At 35.9% G+C, this 18,017-nt stretch overlaps 2 protein-coding genes and 1 long non-coding RNA gene across 3 annotated transcripts; 1 reads left to right on the top strand and 2 right to left on the bottom strand.

Annotated features, from left to right (window-relative positions):
• The first annotated feature begins 463 nt into the window (after positions 1-463).
• LOC124448222 lies at positions 464-2,332 on the top strand. The gene is made up of 2 exons (XM_046999220.1): positions 464-907; positions 1,128-2,332. Exons 1-2 carry the CDS (start codon positions 724-726, stop codon positions 2,075-2,077), a joined length of 1,134 nt encoding a protein of 377 aa, XP_046855176.1. The 5' UTR covers positions 464-723; the 3' UTR covers positions 2,078-2,332.
• On the bottom strand, positions 2,129-16,115 carry LOC124448208 (structural maintenance of chromosomes protein 5-like). Its single transcript, XM_046999212.1, has 33 exons — positions 15,934-16,115; positions 15,165-15,226; positions 14,947-15,026; positions 14,818-14,870; positions 14,624-14,726; positions 14,482-14,544; positions 13,863-13,925; positions 13,723-13,794; positions 12,980-13,120; positions 12,730-12,891; positions 12,134-12,205; positions 11,995-12,056; positions 11,747-11,822; positions 11,152-11,269; positions 10,307-10,461; positions 10,015-10,128; positions 9,845-9,939; positions 9,216-9,348; positions 8,505-8,552; positions 8,348-8,409; positions 7,279-7,345; positions 7,102-7,203; positions 6,760-6,827; positions 6,543-6,666; positions 6,322-6,444; positions 5,096-5,221; positions 4,902-4,997; positions 4,261-4,314; positions 4,109-4,170; positions 3,880-3,985; positions 3,440-3,625; positions 3,115-3,210; positions 2,129-2,600 (listed from the first exon to the last, which is right to left on the bottom strand). Exons 1-33 carry the CDS (start codon positions 16,077-16,079, stop codon positions 2,469-2,471), a joined length of 3,222 nt encoding a protein of 1,073 aa, XP_046855168.1. The 5' UTR covers positions 16,080-16,115; the 3' UTR covers positions 2,129-2,468.
• A 981-nt stretch (positions 16,116-17,096) lies between these two features.
• Positions 17,097-17,810, bottom strand: LOC124454558. The gene is made up of 2 exons (XR_006951514.1): positions 17,587-17,810; positions 17,097-17,391 (listed from the first exon to the last, which is right to left on the bottom strand). It is a non-coding gene; the product is annotated as an uncharacterized LOC124454558 (long non-coding RNA).
• Between the last annotated feature and the right edge of the window lie 207 nt (positions 17,811-18,017).

Genomic DNA, 18,017 nt, shown 5'->3' with positions numbered 1-18,017 from the left:
ATATGTTTGGAAGAACTTGACCAACTTAAAATAATCCCTCTGTATCATATTGTAATATCCATCTCCGGCATGTTCGTTTTATAAACGATTAAAAAATGAAGCAATTTTTTGTGGTATGGGAGAAAAGTTCCAACACAATGATCACACTTACCCATTTATGTAATATGCACGACTATATTATACCATCATACTGTGCCCATCTAGAAACATCAAATTACCATTCCCCTTAGCTGTCGGCAAAAAGAGTACAAAATTCCGTCGTTTATAATTGATGTTATTTGAATAATCTTAACTATTCACAAATACGTCATTATTTGTTGAATAATACGAAATGTTCAGTATAAATAGTATCTTTTGTTTGATTGGCTTACGAGATAAGCCGAACGTTCTGATTGGTTAGTGATGACGTTTTTTCTATTTCGAGGTATATTGCACCACAATGTTGCAATGTCGCGTCTACAAAAGAAACTCGTAATAATTTCTGACATTACCTCATTTTAAAATAAAGCATTGCAGGGTGAACTTCAAACTAGTGGAGTTCCCTAATTTGTCGGCCATTGACTGTTTGCTGGCGAGCAGCCTTTTACAGAAACTCTCCCGCGTGTATAGCACACGTTGAAAACGGCCTTTAATCCCATACATAACATTGATAAAAATCCAAAAAAATGTCAGCGTTTAAATTGTCTGGAATTGTTGGTCGACGAATTAAGTTATGGTCTCGAAATGTATCGAGAAAAAATTCCATACGAAAAAGAAATACAATCGAGCAAAGTAATGGGTACTCTTGGAAAAAACGAACACAAGATGTTCGGATACTCAAGTCTGAGGGAAGAAAATTTGGAGAAGTCATTTGTGGACATGGACAGTTTGTTCGACGTCAATTTTTCATTTGATTATTATAACGAAGGTAAGATAGAGTTTAATGTTGTGTTAGTGGAGATTTTTTGATTAGATTGTATGTCAATGTGTTGCGATAGTTTTATTGTAAAAACTAATTGATCGTACAAAAGTTCGAGTGTTGCATTCTAAGAAAGCAAATGATATTCTTTTGATAAATTGGAATTCCTTTTTATGATTCTTATGTTGCTATCAATTTAGATACTTAACATTTTTGATGTATTACCTAGATTCTGTATCAAGGAAACAATGGAGTGAAGCAACGTTCTTAACTTTGGCCCAAGCGATGCAAGATGGCGTAAGTGAAAGCTTCACTGCACAAGAGGTTTTGGAAGAGACAATTTTCTCACCTTCTATCTCAAATGATAAGAACTTCTTTCATGGAATAGAAGATTGTGGTAATTTCTCTCCAGAGGCTTTCATAAACATTCATCAAATGCATCTTGACACAAGTATACTTAACACACATACTACCACTGATACTATAATACCACCTGACACTACATTAGATAGTACATTATCTCCTGATACTATTGCTGATACTACAATACCACCTGACACTACCATTGATACTACAATATCTCCTGATACTACCATTGATGCTACATTATCTCCAGATGGACATAATATTCTCATCAACTTCAATAATGCACAGGAATATCTAAGTTTACCACTCCAAGATAACCTAAACATTGCCAATGCTATCATTGATGAAGATACCACAGCAGTTGTCCCTAATGTAATCCCTGAATCACCCGCACCTATCCCCAACAGTCCTGTTGATTCTACTGATATTGGGGATTATTCAAATACATTTGAATTTGAATCTACTTCTGCCATCATCAAATTCCTTGAAACATCTTCAGAAACAAAATACCAGAGTAAGAAAAGGCAAGTGTTAGATAATGTTGACACATTACCGCCAAAGAAACAAAAGCTTCTTCATAAAGTTTGTGCCAATGAAGTGGAAGACAAGGTCGTGAAACGACGAGTGAAAAACAATGCTGCATCCCGGAGATGTCGGGCATCTAGAAAATCTTGTCATGAAGCACTTTTCAAGAAGGAAAAAGAGCTTATCAGTCAAAATATGGAGCTAAAAACACAAGTGGAAACACTCTCTGCTGCTGTTGATTTTCTACGTCAGCATCTTGTCAGCAAACTGAGTGGAAAATCCTGCTAATTACCCATCATTATTATTCATAATTGCACAAAATCATAATGTATATATCAATTCAATTCATTTGTGTGTTTATTTATGTTCATAAGATTAATCAATCCAATAAAGGAAAAAAAATACTTATAATTCTTTACATGGTGCATTGTATTCTTTCAACTGCCCGTTTGCTAAAAAATGTGGTGGAAAATTGAACAAGCCTTACAATGATACCCTTTAAAACATATAAAAAGAAATATACATTCTTTCTTCAGTTTAAAATATCGATTCCCATGTGATGTCATTTGATAGGAAGATAAAAAATTCCCACAAAAATGTTTGATTGATTGATACATCTTTATCCTGATGACAAAGATATGCAACTGATGAGAAATTGATCAAAGCTGTTTCATCTCTTCTAACTGCCCATTTTCTTTTTGGCTCTTTTTATCATCTTTTTTGTATTCCACTTGTCATGGCTCAACATCCAATGACCATTGTACACGAACAAAATAGTCATTCTGTCTGAGTAATGCAAATCTGGCAGTAACTATGTTGAAAGAAGGAAATCATCTAAGTATTTGATGAATTATGGTAAGGCTGTGCTAACTCTGGTTTTTCAGCTCCGGCCTTTTGTCAAATCTCAACTCCGGCTTCAAACTCCGGTCAATTTTATAACTCGAATCACTGGTCGTGGCTAGTTAATTTTGCAAGTCACTGTTCAACAGTTTAAGGTATATTATTAGTAAAATTTTTATATGTAAAGTTAAATTTCCGCACTCCGACTTTCAATCATAAATTAGCATGTGTGAAGCAATCTCGCGTCATGTCGTGTTATGCATAAAATGTTTTATTTTCATGCATGTTTTTCAATTTTAGCCGATAGTTATCGTACGTTGATAAAAAATGTTTTGATCAGACACATGCACGAAAGTTTGACGGTATTTTGCAGCACAAACGACTGCTGCCGGAGTTTTTCCGGAGATGAACAAACTTCGGCTCCGACAGGCAAAAATAACTCCGGTGCCCAGCACAAAATTAGGGGATTAAAAAGGTTCATCTACCTTTGGTGACATTAAGAAGTGTTGTGGTGTGTTTGGTCTTGTCGACGTTTCCACCATCAATTCAAAAACCTTCCTTTCGTTGATGGGATCCATTCCCTACAGATATATACAATGTAAGTACCAGAGGAAGATGGCAGCAGAGGGATTGCAACCTAAAATGGGTAAACTTGGCCACACTCGTTTATGGGGATGATCAAAGTTGCAAAACAAGATGAACAAGGTATCTCCTCCAAATAATGAAAAATAACATTAACAAATGGCCAAGTAATCTTCAATCTCAACTCCTATTGCTCATATTTTGAAACTTCATTGGCATTTGGCAAACCTGATTTATTTCATCGACAACTCTGAAAGGACATTGAGTCAACTCTTGAAGGGACATCATGTATAAAATTGTTGAAACGCTCTTTTCTCCACCACTCTGATGGAACTGTGTAAGAACATGAAGACTGTCTTTTGAGCGAAACTTTACTTTTATTTGCACTCCGTACTTCTCGTAGTTTGCTTCACCCTATTAAAAGGAAATATCGTCAGTAAAAATGCAAAAACTCAATGAAAAAGGTTTCGTAATTTCCATTAATACAAATTGCCACGAATAAATTGTTTTTCGCTTCAATTTTCTTCCCATACGGACTAGAAGGATTTTATAAACAAAAGTTTGGCCATCGTCGGTTTCTTCGCATAAAAGGTTTTTCTCGCAATAGAAGTCTACACTATACAAAACGAGGTTAAGAAATGATAGATCGTCATTAATTATTAACATACATCTTCAGCAGCCAAAGAAACTTCGCCGGCACATTGGAGCTTGCGAAAAAATCCCGAGTATTTTTCGTTAATTTTTGCGAGCAGTTCCTTAAGGGGTTTTAACCAACTACATGAATAAAAACAAGTAATTCAAGTTTCAACCAAACTACATCGTACACACAGAAACAATAGTCAACCGTATAAACAGTGAAATGGAAATTCCTCCGCCCCCCCCTTCTCGTAAGCTTACCTTTCTTTCAACGTCTCAAGTTGGGTGTCTTTATTTTGGATTTCATGAGAATTATTCGCAATCTGCAGTTACGATATAAATTGGCGTTGATATGTTACGTATTGTCACCAAAATAATTCATAATAAAAGACTTCTACACGGCTGCAACATACAATTTGAGTTAACTCCTCAATCTCTTTTTTTCTTCTCTCGTACTCCTCAATCACCTACGTAAGAAAAAGATCGATTAATAAACCAACATTGCACAACTTATCTTCGTTTAGAGTTTACTACTTTAAGACTACTATTTGAAAATCTCTATGTCATTGGAGTCTACAACTTTAAGACAACCATCTGGTAATCTTGCTTTGTTTAGAAATCTACTACTTTAAGACTACCATCTGAAAATCTCTATTTCATTGGAGTCTACAACTTTAAGACAACCATCTGGTAATCTTTCTTTGTTTAGAAATCTACTACTTTAAGACTACTATCTGAAAATCTCTATGTCATTGGAGTCAACAACTTTAAGAATACCATTTGACAATCTCTATGTCATTGGGGTATACAACTTTAAGACTACCATCTGGCAATATCTTATTCAGTGGAGTCTACTACTTAAAGTCCACCATCTGACAATCTCTCTTTGCTAAGAGTCGTCTACAACTTTAAGACTACCATCTGGCAATATCTTATTCATTGGAGTCTACTACTTAAAGTCCACCATCTAACAATCTCTCTTTGCTAAGAGTCGTCTACAACTTTAAGACTATCCTCCCGCGATCTTTCCTTGAAATTTTTATAGTTTCCATACTTGAGGATTTGTCTGATAGTTACAATCTGCCTTCGCTTTCTCACTGTGGATCATTTCTTCAATCTCTTGCACGGTGTCTGGATAAACGCTGAACATCTACAACAAGTTATGATGGAATAACACGATGAGGTTGTCAATTTGTCACTAAGATTATGAAATTTTATCATGGGTTTCTTTCTGTCAATTCAACTCACTTTCTTGTAGTCATCGGATAGCTCACTTCCCTCTGCTGTATCCGTAGCTTTCTTAGCTACCCTGAGTTGTTGCTTGGCCTGCTTTCGAATTCCGTCCACTTCAGCTTGGATTGCTTGAAACTCGTTCTAAACACAATCAAACAGTTTAAATACTAAATAGAAGAAGAGAGAGAGAGAAATTAATAAATGCAGGGTTACTTCTATGTATATATCATTTACCTCCAAGTTAACCTATCATTCCCTAGCCTGACTCATAGAAACAAAGAGAGAGGTACATGAAAGTCTACTTCCGTTGATCATTTACCTTCAAGTTAACCTATCATTTCCTAGTCTGACTCATAGAAACAAAGAGAGTACATGAAAGTCTACTTCCGTTGATCATTTACCTCCAAGTTAACCTATCATTTCCTAGTCTGACTCATAGAAACAAAGAGAGAAGTACATGAAAGTCTACTTCCTTTGATCATTTACCTCCAAGTTAACCTATCATTCCCTAGCCTGACTCATAGAAACAAAGAGAGAGGTACATGAAAGTCTACTTCCGTTGATCATTTACCTTCAAGTTAACCTATCATTTCCTAGTCTGACTCATAGAAACAAAGAGAGAGGTACATGAAAGTCTACTTTCGTTGATCATTTACCTTCAAGTTAACCTATCATTTCCTAGTCTGACTCATAGAAACAAAGAGAGAAGTACATGAAAGTCTACTTCCGTTGATCATTTACCTCAAAGTTAACCTGTCATTTCCTAGCCTGACTCATAGAAACAAAGAGAGAAGTACATGAAAGTCTACTTCCGTTGATTATTTACCTCCAAGTTAACCTATCATTTCCTATCCTGACTCATAGAAACAAAGAGAGAAGTACATGAAAGTCTACTTCCGTTGATTATTTACCTCCAAGTTAACCTATCATTTCCTGACTCATAGAAACAAAGCGAGAAGTACATGAAAGTCTACTTCCGTTGATTATTTACCTCCAAGTTAACCTATCATTTCCTATCCTGACTCATAGAAACAAAGCGAGAGGTACATGAAAGTCTACTTCCTTTGATCATTTACCTCCAAGTTAACCTATCATTCCCTAGCCTGACTCATAGAAACAAAGCGAGAGGTACATGAAAGTCTACTTCCTTTGATCATTTACCTCCAAGTTAACCTATCATTTCCTGACTCATAGAAACAAAGAGAGAAGTACATGAAAGTCTACTTCCGTTGATTATTTACCTCCAAGTTAACTAGTTGTTCACTGGCCTGTCTCATCACATTGACAATATTGGCTTGCTCCATCACAGCTCTCGCCTGCTTCATTCCAATAAGAAGCCTTTCCTTGGACAGTTCCAAACATGTCTAAACATGCGTTGTTTGATAAGAGAAACTTCATGTTAGACGAAAACATAACACACGCTACGAGGTGTCAGAGTAAGAAATGAACGCAGTTGTCAAACCTTTACATCAATTTGCATTTTCTCAACAAACCCAATTCTCTCCTCGTGAATTTTTTTGATCGCCAAATTAATGATCTCTCTCTCTACGTCTATATCTGGCATTTCTGACTTTTTCAACTCAATACTATACGAAATATACATCAATCCCAAATACACTAAACTTGGTTTTCTCAATTTAAATGTGATAAAACAATAATGTGGTTCCCAGTCCTCAAACCTTTTCTCCTTCGTCTCGATTTGATTAATAACCGTTCGATGTCGACTTTGTTTTTTTTGGAGATCTTTCTATACAAAGATGGGAGTAATAAGTAAGTATATTTATATTACAGTTGAAAGCCGTCTTTAATTCTAAGTCAATTATTTATGACGCAGGAAAGTGTCCGAACGACAAGCTCAGAAACATATTTATCTTTCACCTTAGAGCTCACAAAAAGTCGATTGAAAACGTGAATGAATGTTCTCATGGCATGACCGTGTCAACTGCATACGCTGCCCAACATTCATAGGGTAGAGTTGTTGATGCTCAAAGCTCAAGGAAATCTGCCAATATAACTGTTACCTTTTCGTTCCGCAGTTTTTCTAACTTTACATGTTCGTTTTGGTCGGCAGTTATGAGAAGTTTTAAACCTTCCTCCGATTCACGCAGAGTTTTCTCAATTTCCTACCAAAAACCAGCCATAAATACTCAACTAACGCTGGCACTCTCTACGCCACAGCACAACAAACAAAATATAACCTGTTTCTCGAGTTCCAGACGTCTTTTCTGTTCCATATCCACGGAAATACTGAAAATTTTTGCCGGCCTAAGGATGGGAAAGTTTCTAAATGAGCTCTAGCAAAATATTATACACCTAGGAATATAGTTTACAAGCTTTATACGCTGTTCTCATTCATGTACAGTTTCTGATAAAAGGCATCCTACACAACGAAGAGGTTAGTGACGGTTTGGATGAAAAGTTGAAGGCTATCTTCTTTGTACACTAGCTACCATTCTCCCCACTTTCTTCGGTAGTTACTTCATCTGACCCATACTTAGCTATACTTACAACACCTTAGCTATGCTTACACCACCTTAGCTATACTTACATTACCTTAGCTATACTTACATTACCTTAGCTATACTTACATTACCTTAGCTATACTTACATTACCTTAGCTATACTTACACCACCTTAGCTATACTTACACCACCTTAGCTATTACACTTTAGCTATACCACACCTTAGCTATACTTACACCACCTTAGCTATACTTACACCACCTTAGCTATACTTACATTACCTTAGCTATACTTACATTACCTTAGCTATACTTACTTAGCTATGCTTACACTACCTTAGCTATACTTACACTACCTTAGCTATACTTACACCACCTTAGCTATACTTACACTACCAAAGCTAAGCTAAGGTTAAGATTGCGTAGGAAAGCATTACGTGTGCTCCTTTAAAACAACATATTGATACACTTTATGAAGGGTCAGATAAAGTAACTACCCTTTCTTCTTATGAAAGACCGCTGACATAAGTAGAGCTCTTAGTTTGGTTTTACTTTGCTGATTTCGCTCAATCTTACATCAGACAAAGTAGATATATTGAAAGATTAAATACAGTATTTCATTGATAGGAATTAAAAATACAGGATGGAAACTTGTTTTGTACATCATACATCAACAATAACCATCGGATGCACATGCCACCTCATCGTTACTCTTGTATGGTATATAAGTGTTCTGTATAGGAACAGATAACAATCACAAAATCTTATGAAAACAAGCACAGAATTTTTCATAATTTCTCACTTACTTTACAGCGGATGTTAAAGTTGATTTCTCGCGGTCACCATAACGTGACGTTTTTACTGAATACTAATTAACGAAACGGAATCACATATTTAATATCGTGGAGACAAATGCTTTTGAAAATCCATTGGAAACATTTAAAAATGAAAGATAATCGTTACCCTAAGCAATGGCGTGTAGAAATGACATAACCCGGAGTTTCTGATGACCTTTTAAAACAAATTCAACATCGGTTTTATTATCCATTGAATCACTCATTCCATATAATGGTTTTACGATATTTTACAATATAATTCATTTTTTTATCAGTGAAGTCAAAGACGATGGCGGCCATTATTGATAGTATCACACAAACTTTCAGGGGCCCCATGCACGAAGACTGAATAGCGTTATCCATTGGATAGCAAAAATTTTCAAACTTGTAGAAAAGATGTTTATATTTTCCTTACGAAATTTTCGTATTCTTGAAAGCAATATTTTCTTTTAGTGAATGCTCATTTCAAGTATTAAATTTTTCTCTTTCAAGAGGTTTTTCTTAAACGTTCAAAAAGAATTTGCGATCCAGTGAATAGCACCATTCGGTCTTCGAGCGACCGGCTCCAGAACTTTAGAAAATTTATCCTATGCGTTTTGTAAACATCATTGCCCATCATCAATCTTTAAAATAAGTACAGCACGGTATACATTGGCAGCCAAGTCATTGCCCTACCATCCGAACTTAACTTACTAAGGAATATAATGCTTGAAGCACCGAATCGAAAGCTCAATAAAATTATACATAAAAATCCGGAGAAACTTCCATTTTTAGAGATAAACATTCGTGGATTACCAATCTTTAGGCTTATATGTATATCTATGTGAAGTATTGTTACCTCGTCAGCGTGTTTTTCTGTGTGGTCATCCCCCAACGGGATCTCGTGTATTTTACAGTTCTGACACAAATAGCGCATGACCGGATCGGGTGCGGTGAACAATTCGTTCAAATAATGATGAAAACCCCATCGTCTAGATTGTAAAAATATCGATTGAAAAACTTTGCAATTCTAGTAAATGAAACGTTCGTTTGATTTCTACCTGTATACTGACAGATTTCTCAGTCTTATATTTAGTTTATAACATCCCTGATGTGCATGCCTCAAGTGGTATTCTCTGAATAAATATTTTCAAAATCTTGCAAGTCCTTGTAGGACAGTACGGGGTCTGATAGGATCTTACTTAGGAAAAAAAATTTTTTATCAGGATCAGATCTTAACATGGATCCCATTCCAAATAAAGATCAAAGCTCCACAACATTGAGCTAAAGATTGAGTTCAAGATTGAGTTAAAGATTGAGTTAAAGATTGAGCTCAAGATTGAGTTCAAGATTGAGTTCAACTTTTGATCAAATTATCGGATGACATAAGTATTTTTATAAAATAATAATCGTAATATGCTAAGGTTTACAGCGGGGCGTAAAACAGAGATTTTTAGATTGTTTAAAAGATGATTTAAAGCTACGTACCTGATTTGTTCAATGCTTCGATGTGGTTGAAAACTTTCTAAAGGTTCATCAGGTGGGGCGACCGCGTTGACTCGTAATCCTTGTTTATCACGGACCTAAGGAAAGATAAATATTATGGCTACATAGTGTTAAAGCAATTTACTAGCGAGGCAAGGCATGTTTCTTCATACTTCCGAGAGAAATAGTAGCAGATCCTTTCTTGTTTCACAAACAAACGATCGCATGTCGTTGCCCGGTATGACCATCTCCAGAAATTTCGCGTTGTTGATATCCTTCATATTGACCTAAATAAGAAGATTGGGATAAACTTCCCGATCATGCTTTTCCAGTCAAAGGAAGTCTCTAAATTCTTTTTGTATTAAAATGAAGCACGCCATTAATAGAAAACACGAAATTTCAAAAGTAAAGTCTCTATGCACGATGAGTTAGAAAAGCAGAAACTGGTCGATTTCAACCGCTTACCAACAACATGATAGGCTCATGTACACAATTCTCAAATTTCTGTTGGTTTTCTCTGAGCCACATGATAGCGTTATACGTGTCCTTGAAGTGAGACCTTAAGAATTCCAGGCGCTGATTCTTTAAATCTTCCAAACGAGCCAGCCTATCCTTCACACCTATACATTATATACAATGATGGTAAGCTAATTGTGGGACACAGTGATATGATGAGGAACATTAATGGATTCAGCTGATGGTAAGTTGTTTGTAGGACACAGTGATATGATGAGGAGCATTAATGGATTCAACTGATGATAAGATGTTTGTAAGACACCGTGATATGATGAGGAACATTGAAGGATTCAACTGATGATAAGATATTTGTATGACACCGTGATATGATGAGGAACATTAATGGATTCAGCTGATGGTAAGTTGTTTGTAGGACACAGTGATATGATGAGGAGCATTAAGGGATTCAACGGATGATAAGATGTTTGTAGGACACCGTGATATGATGAGGAACATTGAAGGATTCAACTGATTACGACAGAACACTAAGGTTATTAATTCTTCAGTTTAAAACATACAAAATGTTGTAAAAGTTTCTTACTTTAACAAACAGGGTGTCTAAAAAAAGTGCTCATCTTTGAAATCAGCCGCCATTTAGAAGTTGCGTGATTCAGCAATGCAGATTTGTAATGTACAGTAAGCTGAAATATATGTATGTATCATTGCATTCCATTTCGTCTGAGGTTCTTTGGGAATCAATTGCTGCTGAATCATGCAAATTCTAAAAGTCGGCTGATTTCAAAGATGAGCATCAAATACGAAAATCTCAAAACTTTATCTTAACCGTGACTAACTTCGTAGCTGCAGTCCAGCGTTCGTTCTTTCCTCTTTGATGTTATTTGCATCAGTTTGAATTTTGTTTATTTCTAGTTGAAGAGCACGCGCTTCGTTATTGATTTCCAACAATCGAGGCTAGAACATGTGAAAACAAGTTAAATCTATTGCGATTATTACTCAAGACTAGTTGGGACTATTATGGATGTGGTGGGGATCAACTTTCGTTTTGCTTATTTCTAGTTGAAGAGCACCGCTTCATTATTGATCTCCAACAATCGAGGCTAGAACATGTGAAAACAAGGTAAATCTATTGCGATTATTACTCAAGACTAGCAGGGACTATTATGGATGTGGTGGGGATCAACTTTCGGAAAAGGCTACCTTTCTAAACTCAGATTTTTATGTCATGCATCCACATACCAACGCTGACGATGGCTGATTGAGATAACGAGTTCACGTGATCAAAAAATTAAAATGCATTGTCGACAGAGATAAGTGGAAATTACGAAGTCACGAAAAATTTTTATGTCTAATTATCTCTAGAGGAGAAAATAATTTCGTGTGACTGCGATCTCTGATTTGTTTCAAAGACTTGAACGTATGTATACATACCTGAAATGTTTCTGGTGCAGGAAGACCTTCCAGTTCTTCTTTCAAACCTTCAACTATTCCTTCAAGCGATGCAATTCTAATGAAAAGATGTTTGATGTAAATTCTATAGGCTTTTGAGGAATTCTAATGCTTCTGTGCTTCCATGTGTTCACAATCGCTAGGAACGTCAGCATAGAGTACGTGAACATTGCAAATTGTAACTGATCAGACTAGAAAATCAATACCAAATCCTACATAAGTTTTCTTACTTATTTTGAAGATTTTTTTGTTGGTCCACCATTTGTTTGAGTTCGTTTTCCTTGTCTTTGACCTACAGTTTGTGACCATATTTAAACATGACATCTTCGCGATGCATTCGAACGGTTGTAGATTTGGGAAAGCTCAAACCTTATCTAAGGATTCGTCTAATTTATCCTTTTTGTTCTTGAAGTTTTGATGCGCAACTCTACCTCTGTTTCCCTACGAAGAAAATACACGCAAAATCAACTCGCGACTCGTCGATAAAACTTTAGAAAAGAATCTACCGCCAATGTTGATCAAGATCTATCTTTGGAAATTGGAACAAACAAATACAAAGATTACCAAACGCCGCACTTTTTGTCTTAACATGTTTGCAGATGTAGATCGTCAAGGTTAGTGTAGTTCTGAGAAGGACTGTTTTTGTTGTTGTTGACTGACGTCTTGACAACCTTAGCGGTAGTTAGCTTCATTTTTTTGACTCTGAAGATGACTACCGCTAAGGTTGTCGAAACGTCAGTCAACAACAACAAAAACAGTTCTTCTCAGGACTATACCAACCTGGACAATCTACATTTACAAACATGTAACGATAGTCCCGGGTTCAAACCATTTACTTTATAACTGGATTGGTGTAGTTTACATTTCAAACTTCCAAGAGTTGAACTTCTTGCAAATGTTTCTTCGACCGATGTTTTTTCATACAATCTTTGATTATTACTTATAAATAAACACTGTTATTTTACCATTTCTTTGGTGTCTTCGTTACACTGTTGTACTTTTTTCACCGCTTCGTTTTTCTTCTTTTCTAGTGGAGCGTTTTGTTTTCGTGCTGCATCGACATCTTTCTTCAAAGCGTCGCGCGTCTTTTTCTTGTCGACAAACTGAACTCTTAACTCTTCATATTCCTTGGAAATTATCAAGATTTTTCAGTATAGTTTCAAAACTTTACTACGACAAAGTCATATCTCTGTTGTTAAAAACCAATTTACTTACAGCCCAAGGTTTTTTCTTTTGTAGTTGTCTAACTTTTTCCAAGTGTTTCTCTCTCTCCTTATATCTCTTTACTTCGTGTTCTAAACGGCTGTTTTGTTGTTGTAAATTCTCTAAATGTTCTTTTTTCTCACTCAAAGACGCCTTCAATGAATCATTTCAGAGATGACGTGTAAATCACTGTGTAAATTACTGTGTAAATCACTGTGTAAATCACTGGGTAAATTACTGTGTGAATCACTGGGTAAATTACTGTGTAAATCACTGGGTAAATCACTGTGTAAATTACTGTGTAAATCACTGTGTAAATTACTGTGTAGATCACTGGGTAAATCACTGTGTAAATTACTGTGTAAATTACTGTGTAAATCACTGGTAAATCACTGGGTAAATTACTGTGTAAATCACTGTATAAATTACTGTGTAAATCACTGTGTAAATCACTGTCAAAACCTACGCATGTCAAAATTAGGTAGAGATTCCAAGTGCAGGATACAATTACAAGTTTATGATGCATGTTTTAAGTGGGAGATGCAGGCTGTAAGTATGAGGTGCGGGTTATAATTGTGAGATGCAGGTGGTACATGTGAGATGCAGGCTGTAAGTGTGAGATGCAGGTGGTACATGTGACATGCAGACTGTAGTTAAGAGATGCAGGTTATAATTGTGAGATGCAGGCTGTAAGTGTGACATGCAGGCTGTAAATGTGAGATGCAGGTTATGAGTATAAGATGAAAGCCTCCAACCTCCATATCTTTGCCACGCTTTCCTAAAGCTATTAAATCTTGATGATTTTGCCACATGTCAGGCGGACCAATCTAGAAGAAAAGACAACGTAATTTCTGAATAAACATGACAAAATTATGGCCTGAATATTCAAACTCACAGCTTTTTCAGTAGCAACCAACAATTCCTGTGGTGACATTTTGGCAAATTCAACAACCTTTTCCTAAAATGACACACAAGACTATCGGATGAAAGGAGTTTGTTGAAAAATGGTGTGTGAAAATGGCAAGGTGTGTGGTGGATAGAGGGTGTGAGGAACAATAGTGTATGAGAATGACAAGGTGTGTGGATAGAGGTGGAGGTGTGTGGAGATGGGTGGAGGAACAATAGTGTATGGAATGACAAGGTGTGTGGTGGATATGGTATGGAATGGCAATGGTGGTGGATAGAGGGTGGGAACAATGGAAAGAATGGCAAGGTGTGTGGTGGATAGAGGGTGTGGGGAACAATAGTGTATAAGAATGGCAAGGTGTGTGGTGGATAGAGGTGGAAGGTGTATAAGAATGGAATGGTGGTGGAAGAAGGAATGGAAGGTGTGTGATGGAAGGAGGTGGGAACAATGGTGGGATGGAAGATGTGGAAGAAGGAACAAGGTAATTCAGGAAAGATAACTTCAGAATTTCCTTTAAATACTATTCCTCCTCCTAGATGTGATTAGATTCATCTCGAAACCATTTAATGGAAATATAAACTACGTATACTGTAAGCTAACACGATACCTGTGGTAAAAACTGACATAAATTACTGATTTGGATGTTCAACTTGTTCACTAAATCTTGGATCTACAAAGCAACAAATTAAAAATTGAAATGAGTCTCAAGAACACCACAACTTTTTCTAAAAGTTGACTCCCTAACTTACATTCTTTTGAGCAACAAGTTTTCCATTAAGTTGCCATGACGACTTGTTGTCACGGGATATAGTCCTTGTGATGACCAAACTACCATTTCCTTCACAATTTAATCTAAAAATCATATCATACGTATATTTCAAGCAACAAGCAAATTCAGCTCAATAAAAATATTGAAGAGTTTCTTCTCTATTCCATCACTTACAATTCAAGTTCAACCATTGCCTCCCGTTCACCATGTTTGATAAATTCCCCAACCTAGAATGTTTGAAATAATAGAAAATGCGAATCAAACTATGATAATGTAAGCATTTGTTTCTCTACAGGTACTAACATTATCAGCTCGACCCAAGAGCTTTGGAGAACCACCCAATCCAAGACATATAGCGCAAACAAGAGATGACTTGCCACTTCCTGAAGTGAAAATATTTAATATAATCGCGATTATAAAACACATATCTCATATGGTAATGTAAAATGTACCTACCACACTTAACTAACTTTATTAAGCAAACAACCAATTCTAAGGTGTCTAGGCAATATAAATCTTACCATTTGGCCCTAGGATGACATTTAAACTTGGTCCTGGAAAGTATTCACATTCATCGTAAGTCCTAATAAAACAACAACTTGTTTGTTATCATACAAATGTGCTTGAAGTTGGAAAGAAAGTATGTTCAAAGTCTTTAAAATCATGCTGAAGATGCACAATCTTTGAATAAAATGGTGACATGATTTGTCTTTTGTGATCTATCATGATGCAGTTCTTGCATAGATAGATTGTCAAATTTTTACCATTGTGGTGCCATAAATTGCATAAATATGTGGAGATCAAGTGGCAAACAAAATTATTAAATATAAAGCTTTAGCAAACCAGGGTAGAGTCTACACTTTAAATGAAATTGAATGAGATGGTACTGCCCAGGGAATGAACTTAAATCCCAACATTTAAAAACAAAGGACTTCAACTACTTCAAACAATAACTACTTTAATTTAATGGAAGGGGCGATGAAAACTGAAAATTGCCTGTTGAACCAACACCCCTCCTGCACAATCATAGAAACCGTTTAACGAGTTTTTGTATAAAATGATTAATTTGCGACAATGACTTCGAGTGACCATCACAACCTAAAACCATGAAATATTTCTAGAATTCCTTTCAACATAGTCAAACACGTAGCATACAACACATAACTGGCTAAATTAATTCGTTTCTTTGCCCATTCACGGTTCAAAGAATGATTCAAACATTTAAAAACTCCATCTAGCCACGGAACGCGTTTGACGTATATTTTCGATGAAAATTTGCATGCAACTTACAGGAATTTGACTAACTTCATCCGAACAATAGAGCCAGGATAGTAACTTGCATTCTTTCCCATAACATTGTTCAGCACTTGCGGAGTCTTCGTGGTTTTATTTAGCGTTTGTTTTCCCATTCTACGATTCGACAAAACTGCCGCCATATTGTTGATTTAAAAACGCGCGCAAATATTCATCCGAGGAGCTTGGGGAGAAAAAGGACACCGTATTTGACCATAGACAATTTGACATTTCCTTTCACTTGAGACTTGACCACAGAATAGATACATACAGAAGCGCCACTCGATGTCGGAACCTTTGATGTTCGTGTCCCCAGCATCCGGGCAACTTTACACGGCGGCCATGTTTCCAGCCAGATAAATGCAGCCAGATCGCAATATAATATATAGTTCTACGGATGGGTTTTGGCAAATAAACCCAAATATTTCTATAGATTGGCCATTTTTTTAATATTTTTTTGTGTGGATACAGTTAACACATCAAGCTCTCAACAATTTATCATTAATTCGACGTCCGTTTTGATAAATGAGGGTTTATTCGGAATATTTACAAAGTAGATATGTATCTGACGAGATGCGTACTCGGTATATGGTTTGTCGTCAGTTTTAATTTTATCATATAAGAATTCTGCAGAGAATCTTGAAGACATTTGTTCTAACATTTGAAATCTCGGTCGTGGCTGAAACAAGTGACAAATCAAATTATCCTCCAGTTAGTTTATATATTGCAAACAACGTTTGGCAGGACATTCGAATCACCAAAATTGTCTACCCAGGTGTTTTAAACTATCAGAAGCGATGCTGCATGGCCACTATGAAAGTCATCTGATGCCAAAATATTTTGTATTCATCACAGTTGTGACTTGTGAAGCTTGAATGACTTTTGAGCAAGTTGGAACATAAGCAGCATGTTGGCCTCCACCAATAAAGTGCTTGAATAGCAATTTGTAAAACATATACTGCCATATGGTCGACATGACTTAACTTTGTTATTTCTGCCTTTTTAAATTCAATCAGGAGATTATTTATATATTTGACATGGATGCTTATTGATGATGTGAGAAGTGAACATAAAAATGTTTGACATAATGGTAAAGTTGTTAATTTAATTGTAACAATTTATCAATAACTTCATTCTTTAAAAAATTGTAATTTCATATATTGTTAATTAAAAATAAGACAACAAAAAACATCTTTATTTGTAAGTTGATACAAATTTGACAGACATGATAGCCACAGGAACTCAATATACAATTACAAATAAAAACTTTCAATTACAATTATGCAGACAAGCTACATTGCAAATAAAAAGCCCCGATTCAAGAATCAAATATAAATTAGTTTAGTCCAAATTTTATACTAATAACGTCTTCATCTGAAGAACGTTCTTTACGCACAGTAGGTCGTTTTATTGCTTCTATCAAATCCGTTGACCATTCTAATAGGAAACTCTTTACTAGAAAATACAGAAATGGAATCACACTAAATATACTTATTACTTTTGTCCTAAATTATAAATTCTTAGGGCAACTGCCGTTCAATATAAGAGACGTTCTAAACATGGATCTCGCATACAATTCAAGGCAAGAAACTATAAAACCCGTAAAATTATATTTGACGAACGTATTTTACAACAAAAATGGTTTCTCACCTCATATGTTTGGTATCCTATCCGATGGCATTAAAAATTTTGTCCATAAGTGAATTTAAATTCGTCAAATTTTCGAAAAACAACTCTTCATAATATTAATCTATATACATTCTGGCCAGTTTATCTGGCTGGAGTAATGGCGGACGCAAAAGATGCGCACTTAAGAACTGGGTACAAGTAGGGGACAGATTTTTCGCTGAGTGGCGCTTCTGTATGTATCTATTCTGTGACTTGACACTCAACGAGCATGATGAGGGATCATTAATAGCTTTATCGATTTCAGCCTTACAGGAATTTATGACTGACGTCCCTGTTGTGTTTGTATCTCTATGCTGCCAATGTCATCTGTTTTTTAGTACGAACATCTAACGTGTACTCATATTTTTTTTTCAAACGTACAAAAGGAATGTGTTTTGATTACATTCTCTTGC

This window comes from Xenia sp. Carnegie-2017, unplaced genomic scaffold, assembly GCF_021976095.1.
Source record: "Xenia sp. Carnegie-2017 unplaced genomic scaffold, XeniaSp_v1 HiC_scaffold_13, whole genome shotgun sequence".
Classification (NCBI taxonomy): Eukaryota; Metazoa; Cnidaria; class Anthozoa; order Malacalcyonacea; family Xeniidae; genus Xenia; species Xenia sp. Carnegie-2017.
Note: the sequence above shows the minus strand (reverse complement) of the source record. Positions and strands in the feature narration are given on the sequence as shown.